This window comes from Elgaria multicarinata, chromosome 2, assembly GCF_023053635.1.
Source record: "Elgaria multicarinata webbii isolate HBS135686 ecotype San Diego chromosome 2, rElgMul1.1.pri, whole genome shotgun sequence".
Classification (NCBI taxonomy): Eukaryota; Metazoa; Chordata; class Lepidosauria; order Squamata; family Anguidae; genus Elgaria; species Elgaria multicarinata.
Genome location: NC_086172.1, coordinates 89563349 through 89576528, shown reverse-complemented (window position 1 = coordinate 89576528; position 13180 = coordinate 89563349). Strand labels below are relative to the sequence as shown.

Here is a 13180-nt window from a genome sequence, read left to right as displayed (position 1 = left end):
CCGCCACCATTGCTGCAATTTGCTTGACAGGCAGGAGGCCAGAGAGTGTGTAGATGGTGGCATCTACTGCTCCTCCTTCTCACCACCACTATTGTCTGGGCCAGAGCGAGAGGCAGATAATTAGGCTGATTGCAATAGGGGAGAGGAGGAGAAATTTCAGTGGAGGGTTGTCCGTGGCCCCTGCTGGGGTGTGAACACTGGGCAGGTGCCCAAACCATGCCTACCCTTGATGCCAGCCCTGCCTGCTTAGATCTGCAGCTCTCATGTTATTGCCTCCTTCTGACACCAGGGAGGGAGAAACGACAGCAGAAACAAGCATTTTCATTCTGACCTCCTGCTTTTCTTGCTCTTCTTCATGCTTATTGTCCTCTGCAAAATCCTGGGGCTCTTCTTGAACGTCTTGATTTTCCTCTCCGACATCCACAGCTTCACTAAGCTTTGGCTGCTCCTCCTCCAGCTTTGCTTCAGGCTGATCTTCTGAGACTGAGGCAGAAACAAACCTGAGGAAGTTTGAAGGCACGGGTGCAAAGTGGATGAAGGTGGGAGACTCCTGCTGCAGGTGGACCTGCTCCAGCTTGGCTGTGGCTTCCGTCAGATTGCTGTCTTCTTCCCCATAGAAATGCCTTGGTGACCCAAGATGGAGACATGGTGAGGGTAGGAAGAAAGGACAAAGAGGAGGAAGGACAAAGATAGCTGATTATTTTACTCCTTTAAGAGAGACACGTTAGTGTTTAATATCCTTATGATGGTGAACAGATGTACAGTACTAACACAGAAGTCAATAAAATGTTGATTTGGTTTTGTTATAAAATAACAGCTAGTCTTCATTACAACTTTATTTCTGCGTGAAAACTGAATATTGTAGAAATATGCTGTCATGTAAAGCCTTAAGATGCTGAGACACTTGTTTACATTTCCTTAATATTCCCCAGAATACAATAAAAGTGTATAGGAAAAGGGATTTGGGGACTGCCCAGTATAACATTAATATGGGGAGCTTGGTATTCCACAAACAATAATATCTAAGTTCCAGACTTAACACCCAAGACATAGTACACAAAACCTTGCCTCCAACATATAAAAATATGTGGATGTCATTTCCATCACCCGCCACCCCCTGGAGGTATCCAAAAATTGCTGCCTGGTGCAGTTGCTGGCCTCAGCCTAATGACTGGACTGCTTTAATAAAGTTCTAATCTAGCTTACATCAAAACAGAAGATAGTGAGCCATGGGTACCAGAAGAGGGGTCTTGGGCCACTAAAACCAAGGGGGGTGGGGATGAAAGGAGATTTAAAGTTTAAGGGTGAGGAAAACTGTGGCATTCATGGTTGAGAATTATGGGCTGAGAACAGTTCGAACATCAGAAGAGCCCTGCTGGTTCAGACCAATGTACCATCTAGTCCAGCATTTTGTTCACACAGGGGCCAAACAGCTGTTAAACAGGAACCCACAAGCAAGACACAAGTACAACAGTATCCTCCTGCCCATGCTCCCCAGCGACTAGTGTACATAGGCATATTGCCCAGCAACTGGTGTACATAGACATATTGGAGGTAGCATATGACCATCAGGACCAGTAGCCATTGATAGCTTTCTCTCCCCTTTAAAGCCATCAAACTGGTGATAAATTGGCAGCAAATTCTGCAACATGTAGTGATGGCCAACAATTTGGATGGTTTTAAAGGGGGGTTGGAACAGTTCCGCTTCCAAGTTACACTCCAATCATCCACCTCCATTCTTGTATTTCTGAAGGTCAACTCAAAGCCCTCAGGCTAACAGGCCTGGGGACAGAGGGCTTTGGATCATGCATCTCCATTGGCCAAGGCCACTGAGCACATTCTGTGCTCACTGCATAGAACCAAAGCTTCCCTGAGAAGCAGATTCTATAGAACCAGGTTAGTCAACCTGGTATCCTTCTAGATGCTTTGGACTACAATTCTCATCAGCCCTAGCTAACCTGAACAATCACAAGGGATTATGGGAGTTGCAGATCAAAGTATCTGGAGGGGACTGGCACGCCCACCACTGCTAGAGAACGTAGTTAGACTGTACTGGATGAGAGGGGCTCTGTATTTTAACTACACCATAGATTAGTTATAGGTTTACTTTTCAAGATGTTAAACCAGAAGGGGAACAACATTAATATTTACTAACGTTTTTAAAAAGTTATTTATATTCACATTAGTCTGGAGCAGAGGTGTGTGTGTGCGTGAGAGAGAATTATGTTATTTTAGAATGAACAGGAAGTGGCTTCCTCATGCAGATAAGCAGGTGTTACCTGCTGGTCCAGGCTATTCCGAAATTAAACTGAGTAGCTAACACTTAATAGTAGCTAAACCTACAGTGTTGATTACCTTCAGCATCTTGTTAAAAACTGACAAGGAACTGCTTGTTCTTTTATTCCTGCATCAGGTCATACTACCATGTACAAAACCATTCTGCCATTTTTGGTAACAGGCACAGACCATTTCTTCTCACACCAGTTATCAGGAAGGAAGGGGGGGATGTGCTTGAAAAAAAATGCCTAAGCAGCCTTTCTTATTCAAAGGAAAAAGTATCCACAGTATTCTATTTAACACCCTGATCAGTTCCTCTACACAGCTGGGTTTAGATGCAGCGATGAACAGAAAAACGTACATGGGGCACAGTCAACAGAGACAAAGCTGAACTTAAGTACCAATTAGTTGGGAGATTTTTGAGACCCTCACAGCCAAAACATCAGAAGAGTTATTGTGGATCAGGCCAAGCGTCCATCTAGTCCAACTCTCTGTTCACACTGTGGCCAACCAGATACCCACAGGAAACTCACACATAGGACATGAATGCAACAGCACTTGCCTGCTTGCGCTCCCCACCAACTGGTATTGACAGACATACTGCCTTTCATACTGGAGGTAATGCATAGCCATCAGGACTAGTAGCCATTGATAGCCTCCTCCTACATTAATTTGTCTAGTCCCCTTTCAAAGCTATCCAAATTGGTGCCCATCTCTACATCTTATGGAAGCAAATTCCACAGTTTAACTATGGGCTGCATGAAGAAGTCCTTGTTAAGCTTCCTGAATCTCCCACCAAGCATCTTCATGGGATGACGCCCATTGGTTTCTAGTATTATGAGAGAAGGAGGAGAAAACTGTCTCCCCATCCAATTTGAGACACTACAGTGTTCAGCTAGGAACTATTTATTTGTTACAAAAACTACCTTTAAAATCCAGAGCATAACAGCCGAGCACATTCAGAATTACCAGAATTTATTGAGCCATAATTGGTTCAGCTAAACTGCATGGTCTGCTTTGTGATCATGCAAGGAAAAACAAGGGACAAACTGCATGGGATGTTGGGGGATGCGCTATCAGTGCTTTACCTTTTGGTGGGAAGATGTTGTGGGCTCAGAGTGCTCCAAGATGATGACAGTAGCAGTGATGAGGATGGAGAAAAAGATGCTTTCCTCATAAGACATCGGTGCAATCAAAAATGTGCAAAGGAAATGGGGGGGGGGAACCCAGTCCTGGAGCATCATGCATTGTTTATCCCTCAGTCATTTCCATCTCCTAAACTGAAGCACCATTTCATAGAGCTCGTCTATAGGATGACTTTTGCACATAAATGCCAAGATGAAGTTGATTTAACCTGCAACTGACCCACAATGTCCATACCAAAAACATCTGGGAATGTGTGTAGACACCACAAGGAGGTGTGTTTACACAGTTCCATTGCACTGCTCTGAAGAGAAGCAGATGTTTTCAACTAACGAAGAACAAGGGACAAGCATGCAAGAGGGGTACATATTCCAAATTAACCTAAACAATGCTGGCTGTGTCTTGAGAAAACTAATTTGCTTTGTGCTTTCCAAATGATAAGCACATACAGGAGTTTAGGACCACATATTAACTACAAACATAAAGAAGCCATTTATAGTCTACATAGAACAGAGAGGGAGACAGTTCTATTGAGCTACAGATTATGTCTGATGTACAGAAGACAAGATGGTGTTTACCAAAAATAATGGATGGCCTATAACTTGCCACACCTGCATAATAAAATTCAGGAAACCTATCCCTAAGGCTGATCACATATCACTATTGTTCTGCTTTACCTCCTCTTAACTTGTAAAACACTGCAATTGTAAAAGCCATTAGAAAACAAAGAAAAATATTGTTTCTTCCATTTACGAATAGTCCTGTTAGCAGTAAGTGTATCCAAAGCTTGCTTATAGGCTCTATGACTGTGAATAATCACTTTCTAAGTGCCTCTCTGTCAGGGTGCTTCCAGACAGGCATCTCCTGCTGCTTGCTACGTAACCATTGCTCTTCCACCGTAAGCTACAAGCAGAACTGCATCCGGCTTTCCACTCTTCAGGGGAGAATGGCTCGTTTTTTAGTGTGCGCATCTCACTATGTTCTGTCCACACAGTGGGCGTGACACACCCACGTGGACACTGTTTGCCCCCTCTCTGTTACCCCACCCCTCCTGGTTGCTTTAATGCCAAAGCCACTGCTTTAATTAAATTGTTTCCTGAAGTCCATTCATCAAAGGGATAAGGGAAGCCCATGGTGGAAACTGACAAGCTGTGTGTCAGTTTCACCTCCTTCTCCCCTTTAGCAGCCATAACATTTAGGGATTCTCTCTCTGCACTCCCCACCCTCTACACCAGACATCTGATGCAGCTACTTCAGTTCATTGTTTCCTAAAGGTTTCCTCTTCCCAACTCTCAGAGCTGTTTTAGCACCATGGAGTCTGGGAGCTCCATCACACCTACTTTCCCCCCCTGGTTTTCCGCCTCTATTTCTAGCTCTGTTTCATTAGCGTGTCAAGCTAATGGCCCCTTTTCACGTGGGTTCGTGGTATTGTGCTATGCCGCTGAAACCTCCCTTTCGCTTGTTTGCTCTTCCACTCCATCCCGCCCCGCCCCACCCCTTCCCCACTCTGCTCTGGCTTTGTTGTCTAGCAATTTACCCACAGGGTGCTGAAGGAGAACTGCCCAGCCCTCCCATTTCGTCAGCAAGCTCTCCCTTCAAAGCACACATCCCCAACAAAGGAAATCGCAAGAGGGCGGCACTACATGGGGGCAGAAGGGGGCTTTAATTCTATTTGGGGAAAATAATCCAGACTTTCCCCACTCTAGGAAAACACGATAAAGGGAGGGAAGAGGTGGGGTGTCTGCAGAACAGGCACAACGTCATCTGAGTGCTGGGCTGCAAAACTGTAAACCAGAGTGCGATAAAACAATGTAATGAAGCCCAATGTAATGGGCAGGGACATTTGCAGAGTTTAAAAAGAAGCACAAATGCATCTACATTTCATTTTTAAAAGATTATTTACACTATTTCGCTGAAGTGAAATTGTGGAAATTAAAATACAAAATCTCAGTGCCTGTAGCACAGAGGAAGAGGATTGTGGGATTGATCCATTTTCCTCCCTGCTGCTGAAAAGGGAAATGGTGTTAAGCACAGGATCTCATTGCACATGGAGATGGGGATTTTTTTTTAACAGGAGGGGGGAGCCATTCTTCTCCACCCCCACCTCAACTTTGTTCCCGAGTTTGGATGACAGGGAAATAAGTGGCACTGAGTTGTCTAGAGCTGTGGGGGTGGGGTGGAAGAGGGAGCAGGGACCCATCTCACAGCCCCTCTAGGCTGTGGAGAAGCCTGCAAAGTAGCAAAAAGTCTCCCTGCATTCCAAGTTTTTTCCACTGGCAAAGTATAAGATGGGCATCCCTTGCACTTTCCTTGCTTATGGAGAAATACTTTGCAAGTCCCTCAACCCTACTACGGGTCAACCCTGCTTCCCACCATCAAGGGATAAGCAATACAGTACTCCCCCCCCTTAAGACAAGTTGCTGGATTTTCTAAAGGAGGAAACAGTTGCTTCATCCTTTGTGTCCATCCTGCTTGTACCTCCTCTAAAGTCCAAGCAGGTGTGATGATAGGTTTTCAGTCCTGAGACCTCACTGCTCAGATCAAAGCCATGCCTCTGAAGACAGAAGAAAAGCAGTGAACTGGATGGCACAGTGTTCTATCCTAAGCATGCTTACTTAGTAGAAAGTTCCTACTGAGTTTATGGGAGTAACTCTCAAGTGACTTTGCATAGGAATGCAGCCCAAGGCTATGGCCATTCTACTATGGAGCTGTTAGAATTTGGACTCTGTAACAACAAAACTATGGGGTCATCACAAGTTCCCATGTAGCCTGCAAATTTGGGCTACTTCACTACATTTCTGCAGGGTGCTAGAAAACAGCAGAATCCCCTTTTCTCTCCCCTTGGCCAAAGACTTTTTTCACAGCTCAAGCTTTTACCTTGCACAAATCTTTGGAATCTAGACCCTTCTCCAGAAACTGCTTCTGGAGCAGGAGAGGGATTGTAGCATCTCCTATTGCTGTAGAAAGAGGATGGCCTTTATCCTCCTTTTCAGAGAGCCATCCTCTATTTTGAAGACAACCTTCACTGGAAGGGCTATCCAGTCCAAGTCTGGCTTGGAGACAAAGGACACTCAGAAGAGTGAGTAGCCAGGGCCTTGAAGTTCGCACCTGGACAGGTGACTGAGCAACTAGGGATATAAGCTCCAATCAGCTCCAGTACCATGAGATGTATTGCATATCTAAATTATATGAATTGGTTTTAAATTTTTGTGAACCGCCCAGAGAGCTTCAGCTATTGGGCGGTAGAAAAATGAAATGAAATAAATAAATAAATAAATAAATAAATAAATCTAGTTATAAATTAGCAGATGCAAGTTCTATGTAAATCTGTGTCCTCTTCTTTTGGCAATGTGTGACACACCACAGAGCCTGCAGGACCCCTTCAGGTCACAGAGAAGCCTTCACTGCCCCTCTTCCCTCAAGAGGGTGTCACTTCTGATAGAGAGGACAGAAACGACATATTTAAAAGAGGGGAGGAAGCACCAACTCCAGCCTTGTTGCAGACGGCTCAAGTGTGTGTTTCTGCACACCATTTAGCCTGTCATCACGTCAATGATCCTATTGTAAGCTTCCCTGAGAAACCTAGTAAGGACTGCATAAAATGGAATATCGCATACAAACCACAGAAAGTTATGCTGTTACACTGAAGATAAACAAAAAACATGCACACTAGTTTAAAAAAGTAAGGCCTTTCTGTAAAACGCCTAAATATTCAAATTGCTGGATTTATGCAATTTTTTTAAAAAAAAATGTAAATGGATACTGTTGTTTTTATACTTTTTTTTATGTTTTTGATGATTTTTAAATTTTGTATACTTTTAATGTTTACCATTTTTAATTGTTGCAAACCGCCCAGAAAGCGTTGGCTGTGGGGCGGTATATAAATGTAATAAATAAATAATAGTGTTCATATTGGGTTGCCAGGCAAACATAAAGCGAGCTAGCCTATGGCTTCAATCAGGTGAAGATTTTCACAGCCTGGAAAGAAGCCTGATCACCTCCTAATGTCAAGGGATCAAGTAGCCATTAAGGGTGCAGGCCGGAAACTTATTACAGAGTCAGCAACTCTTTATTTGTGACCGAATAGCATCCAGGACCATTCAGCATTGTTATATTATACTCTTGGATAACACCCTCCTGTATAGAACCTACACTCCTAAGGGTCAAACTACACATTACTTTAAGGATGTGGTTAGCATTATCTTCTTTGCTCAAATTAAGCACAGGGACCTGATCTGGAAAGGGTTAAAGTCCCCTGCCCTTCACACTAGGGCCCTCCCTAGAGTGAAGGATAGGGAGCTTTAACCCTCTCTTCCCCACCACAGTCCCAACAAGTTCATCTCCACCCCCCATGCCTGCAATTTACATTGCCAAAAAGTGATCCATTGCCCCCCCTTTCCCCAAATGAAGCAAGACTCAGTAGAGTCAAATCCCACTTTCCCCCAACACTAGGGTCCCAAATCCAGATTGCATTCACTACACTTACTTGTGAATTAAAAAAAAAAGACGTTGCTGATAACAAGAAAGGAACATGCTGCTTGACCCTAACTCACAAGTAGGAGAAATCTCTTCACATCTTTGCCCTACATGGCCCCACTCACCAAGCCCTTGTAGCCTATCCACAATAACCCTACACTCCACCAGAGAATAGTAACCAACCATTTGGAAAATAAACGAGAAAGACACCAAACAAGTGCATAAGGAGTTAAGATTAAAGTTTCCCCATCTTAAGATAGAGATAGCTTCTTACAATACATAATACTTGCAATATAGATTAAAGAGCCTCACTAGTACACCTCAGGCTCCAAAACAAACCTTTTAATTAAACAGCCCAAAAGACTGAAAGTGAAAAGGGGAGAAACCATTGAAAGAAGGGAGACATTTTATTGAATGTCATTTACAGCCTGGTAAAATTACCACTACAACTTTTAGGAGAGTCATTATGAAGACACTGCTTACACTTCAGCTGTGGACCCCTCTTGAGCTTCCAGGTACACCGAAAGCCTAGTAGAGCTGCCATACAACTGTGTTTTCCTATTTAACACCCCTCCCTCCCCTTCCTTTGCCCTGACCTCTTGCAGGTGCTTTGTACTTTCCCTCTCCCAGCTGAAACCATCTACCTTACCCCAGTCAATTAAAACACTAACACACACAACCTAGCATACATGCATTCATGTGCATGCTATTGTATTTCTAGGAGAAGACCTAGTTCATATTTAGCTGACATATGTAAACATATCAGCCTTGCAAATAAATCCACAAGCATGTGTACAAGCCAGCCTTCACATACCTATGAAGAGCACCTACAGTCTGAAGATGGAGGGGAGGCATCTGTTTTCTTGCCACCTCTAAGGGCCTACCTACCTAGGCTCCTGCACCTATAGTGGCTATGTAGAAGAGGGATATAAGCTATACCTGTTGAAATTCCTTCTTCTACACAACTATTAAAGAGACAGGAGCCCTGTCCTCTTCTGCAGCCGGCAATCCTAGAAGTGAAACTTGTTTACCACAAATGACCAGGAAAATGGCTATTTACAAGTCTTGAATATTAGCTCTATGGAAATAAATGACGCTGTCGTCCTGGTAACAGATGGTGTCACACTATTCCAGTTTTCCCCAAACCATCTTTTGTGAGAAACAGTTTATGAAAACAGCCATTGAAGCACAGCTAGTGATGTCCCTCCATGTTCATGAGATTAGAGCCTGCAGTAAGCATTTTGAAAGCTGCAACCTGGCCACTCATGTGCAAAGGAATTGGCTGGTATCAACTAATTTCCGTTTGCCCCATTTCTAAACTTGGCACCCTTCCCCACCCACCCCTGACAGATGCTGGAGTTAGCATTCCAGATGAAGGTTTCTCTGTCGCGGCAACTTCATGCTAGGAAATGCCGGACTGGTTGAATTTCTGCCACACTGCCTTGTGCGAAGAAAAAAGTAGTAGCCCCACCATGTCTCATTGCCCCAGGCATTATCAAGGTTACACCTTATTCAACTGATCTAATACATGGATATCAAAGAAAAAAATCTGCTTAGGTTGAAAACAAAAGCAGGTTCATTGACACCTGAGAGTTGCCATACTATGTACCTTTACCCAGAGTCAGCACCACTATACTGAGTGAGCCACATTTCAAAGTTCCAAAGCACAGAATTACTACATTTCTTCCACCATCTCCAGTTCACCATCAGTACTTCTGGCACGTGCTAAACAGACTGCCACCTCCTTTAGAGCAGTGAAAATTGTTCTCTACCTTCCTTCACAGGGTCCAGGTGCGACCTGTTGGGCATCTCTCCATTCGCCATAGGATGTCCGCTCTCCTTCTTGCGCTCCCTCTCCTGCCCACCTCTGCTTGCGCTGCTCAAGTTTCTGGGACCAGTCACTAAATCCTTCATCTTCTTCCAGTTCTGAAGTCCCAGAAGGCTTACAGTCAATGCTAAAAAGATTAAATGCAATGAAAGTTCAGAAGAACACACAACACACCTGTTCATGCACAAACCTGTCTATCCTCCTGATTTTAGCAACATTCCTCAGACTCCATCTGGCCCACAGTGGCCATGAGTGATGTCCCCAACTATTCCCTGCCACCACTGCCACATACATACACACACACAAATCCCTGCATTTCTGCTGGGAAACAAGGCATGTGGGCAGCAGAATCAGACTCTGAATAGCTTGCCCAACAGCTGTTTGGTGAGCTGTCACAAGCCTCATTCTGCAGGGAATCAAGGTGCATGCTCCCTGCACACCTTATTTCTTCGCAGAATCATTGGGATGCCATGTGCCTGCTGCTTTGTATTGTACCACAGTCGTTGGTGCATGAGAGGCATTAATCTTGTGCTGCTCTTTTGAGAGTTCATGGATCCTTCACTGGTAATCGCAGTTCAGGAAATATAATACAGCTTATCAGTACCCTAGATCTGACTCAAGAGTGCTAAAAAAAAAAGAAAAAAATCAGCAGGAGTTTGCTGTTGGCTTCAGGGTGAGAAGGCTGTGGCCCCAAGGCAGTAAGAAAAACGGAATAATGATGTCCTTAAAATATATTCCAAATTATTTTTCAAAGGGATCCTGAGTTGGCTGGCAGGCACATGTCCCATTGCACCACCCATAAGTAAGGGCTGAGGTCATTCACACCCAGAATACAGTCTGAAACAATTAAAGTGCCCTAGAAGTTTGAGGGGTAGTGGGGAGACCAAGCTGAAATGTAGCTATTCCACCTTTTTCATGTTAAGGGAATGTGTGTGTATGACAGAAAGAGAAAGAATATCCTCTTCCATTCATTAATAAAGGAAGAGGGGTGGGGGAAGGAGCTCTTATACCCACCTGGCAAGAGTCCGTCATTTGGCCTTCAGAGTATACAGACTGCATTCCAAAGCCATGATCAAACGCAACGGCTGCAATTTAATACAAAGATGCACAAACCCAGAGACCAGAGTTAACTAAAAAGCAAATCAGTAAACCAGGGTGTGTGGGTGTGCGAGTGTGCGTGTGTGTGTGCGGGGGGGGTGGATTGCTTGGGGCCTCTTTCATTATTTTTCTCATTTCCTCTCCCCTGGGCTCCCTTCACTGTCTGGAGCCAACTGTTTTCATGATGAAAGATCCACTCAAAGCAGACAGGCAGAGTTGAAAGCAGCCACACTGCTTCTTTGCTCCAGGAGAGTTCTGGTCATGCAAAACCACTCAGTGATTGAGTTGACACTGACCCCTATCCCACAATGCATAGCTCATCCTGGCTTTTCAGGATTGGGCAACCTAGACTGTATTAACCAGAATGCACTTGCAGCATTCATAATGCAATATAAATATAATATATTGCACAATTGACACAATAAGGAAAAGAGAATGCTAAAGGTTACTTCATAGGTAATACTTTTCCCTATAAAGATATGATCTCTGTACAGAAAAATAAACGTTCACATCCACGTATACTTTCATGTCTGCAGGTGGTGCAAACGTTCCTTTTTTCATTGCTAGAGAGCCATGTGGATGGCAACTTCCAGTCATTCTGGCAAAATAAACATTTGTGGCCCTTAAAGTCCACAGGTACTTTCTGTTATACTAGTGTAACGCTTCAGTTTAAAACAAAAATGAGCAAAATCGATCTGGTAGATGTAGCTTTAATTTTTATTGTATGTGTTTATCATTGGATGCAGCTTCTGAGGAAAAATATTGCTTCTTTCCTGTCCAGTATAGCAATAACTACACTGATGTTAAGATAAATACTCAAATAAGATATTGAGAAAAGGTTTCAACTGTCTTTCCATAGAAGAATTAAAATACATAAAAGCAGAGCAACTGCAAACACTGAAGTAAGCCTGTGTGCAGCAGTTGCTGGGGAACATGGGTCGGAGGGTGCTGTTGCACCATGTCCTGCTTGTTCATCGCTGGCTGATGGCTGGTTGGCCACTGTGTGAACAGAGTGCTGGACTAGATAGACCCTTGGTCTGATCCAGCAGGGCTCTTCTTAAGTTCTTAAGATGATAAAACATTGCTGCTGCAAAATCCAACTTTAACTTTATCTAACTTTTAGATAAATGGTATGCCTTCTCCCTTCTAGATGGATCATAGTAAATATGATAAGGATGTTGTGAGATACCATGTGTATTTGTGTTTTTGATGGTTTTAAATTTTGTATACTTTTTAATGTTTACTGTTTTTAACTTTTGTAAACCGCCCAGAGAGCTTCAGCTATGGGGCGGTATATAATAAGTGTAATAAATAAATAAATAAATAAATATTTAATTTGTTTAACTTGTTTTTAGCTGTGTATATCTACTATGCTTTTATGTGTATGCCACCCTATTGATATAGGGTGGGATATAAATGTTTTAAATAAATAAATAAACTATTCTTATATAAGATTCATTCATTTATTCAAAGCATTTATAAACCAACTTTTAGAGCAATTTTAAAGCAGCCACTCAGGTTCTACTTTGATCTTAAACCACTTTCTGCATGGCTGTTGTTTAGTGTGTGTGTGTGTGTGTGTTTAAAATCAGCTCCAGTGCTCAACAATAAGAATTTTAAAACTCTGATGCATGTGATGTCTGCGGAAGTGAAAAATAAGGCTGGCCTTTCTTTTTCTTATTTTCTTCTGGAAACAAGATAAGGCCAAGAAATCCTGAAAAGGGATTTTAAGGCATGGGAGCTAAACTGTGCACTCAGAAAATCCTGGTTCTGCACTGCAATGTAGGAAACGTGTCATGACATGTCATTTTTGCATATTCTCACCAAATGACAGATTTGAATCATCTGGAATATTTGGACAGGGTCTCACGTGAGAAAAAGATTAAAACTCTGTCATTTCACAGGTACATGATGTGACATGGATGCACATGCAGACTGGGGGCAGTGAAGTGGTGAATCAAACATGTTAAAATAAACAATACTGCAGAGGTCTGTTTTATTCTATGGAGGACTTCACTGAAACTTGTACTGTTCTGGAATAAGAGTATAAGATTTCCCTTTAATGTATTATTCTTTCTCCTTACAACAACAAAATGCTTCTGGTATCAGGCAGGGCGTGGTGGTGATGGCCATTCCTCCACTATTAATCCCAAACACTAATTATGCAGAAGTGTTGGGCATCTGAACATGGAGGGATGCCCATTATGTTCTGTGAGGTTTACCAGTTGCTGGCAAACATGAGTGCGAGGATGCTATTGCATTCATGTCCCACTTGTGGATTCCCCACAGGCAGCTGGTTGGCCACCCGCTGAAAAGAACGCTGGCTGAGATGAACCCATGGTCTAATCCAGCTCAGCC

The 13180-nt window shown here is 43.2% G+C and overlaps 2 protein-coding genes across 4 annotated transcripts in view; one reads left to right on the top strand and one right to left on the bottom strand.

Moving 5' to 3' along the window:
- Positions 1-13180, top strand: part of IGF2 (insulin like growth factor 2) — a 960921-nt gene that overhangs the window by 551862 nt on the left and 395879 nt on the right. The gene's annotated exons all lie outside the window — the stretch shown is intronic.
- The window catches only part of LSP1 (lymphocyte specific protein 1), a 95712-nt gene that overhangs the window by 23113 nt on the left and 59419 nt on the right, over positions 1-13180 (bottom strand). For all 3 annotated transcript variants that reach the window (XM_063117132.1, XM_063117133.1, XM_063117131.1), the window contains exons 3-4: positions 9669-9851; positions 332-623 (exon numbers count right to left, since the gene is read on the bottom strand). In XM_063117132.1, the coding sequence (XP_062973202.1) occupies positions 332-623; positions 9669-9851 (475 nt within the window). The remainder of the gene's footprint in view (positions 1-331; positions 624-9668; positions 9852-13180) is intronic.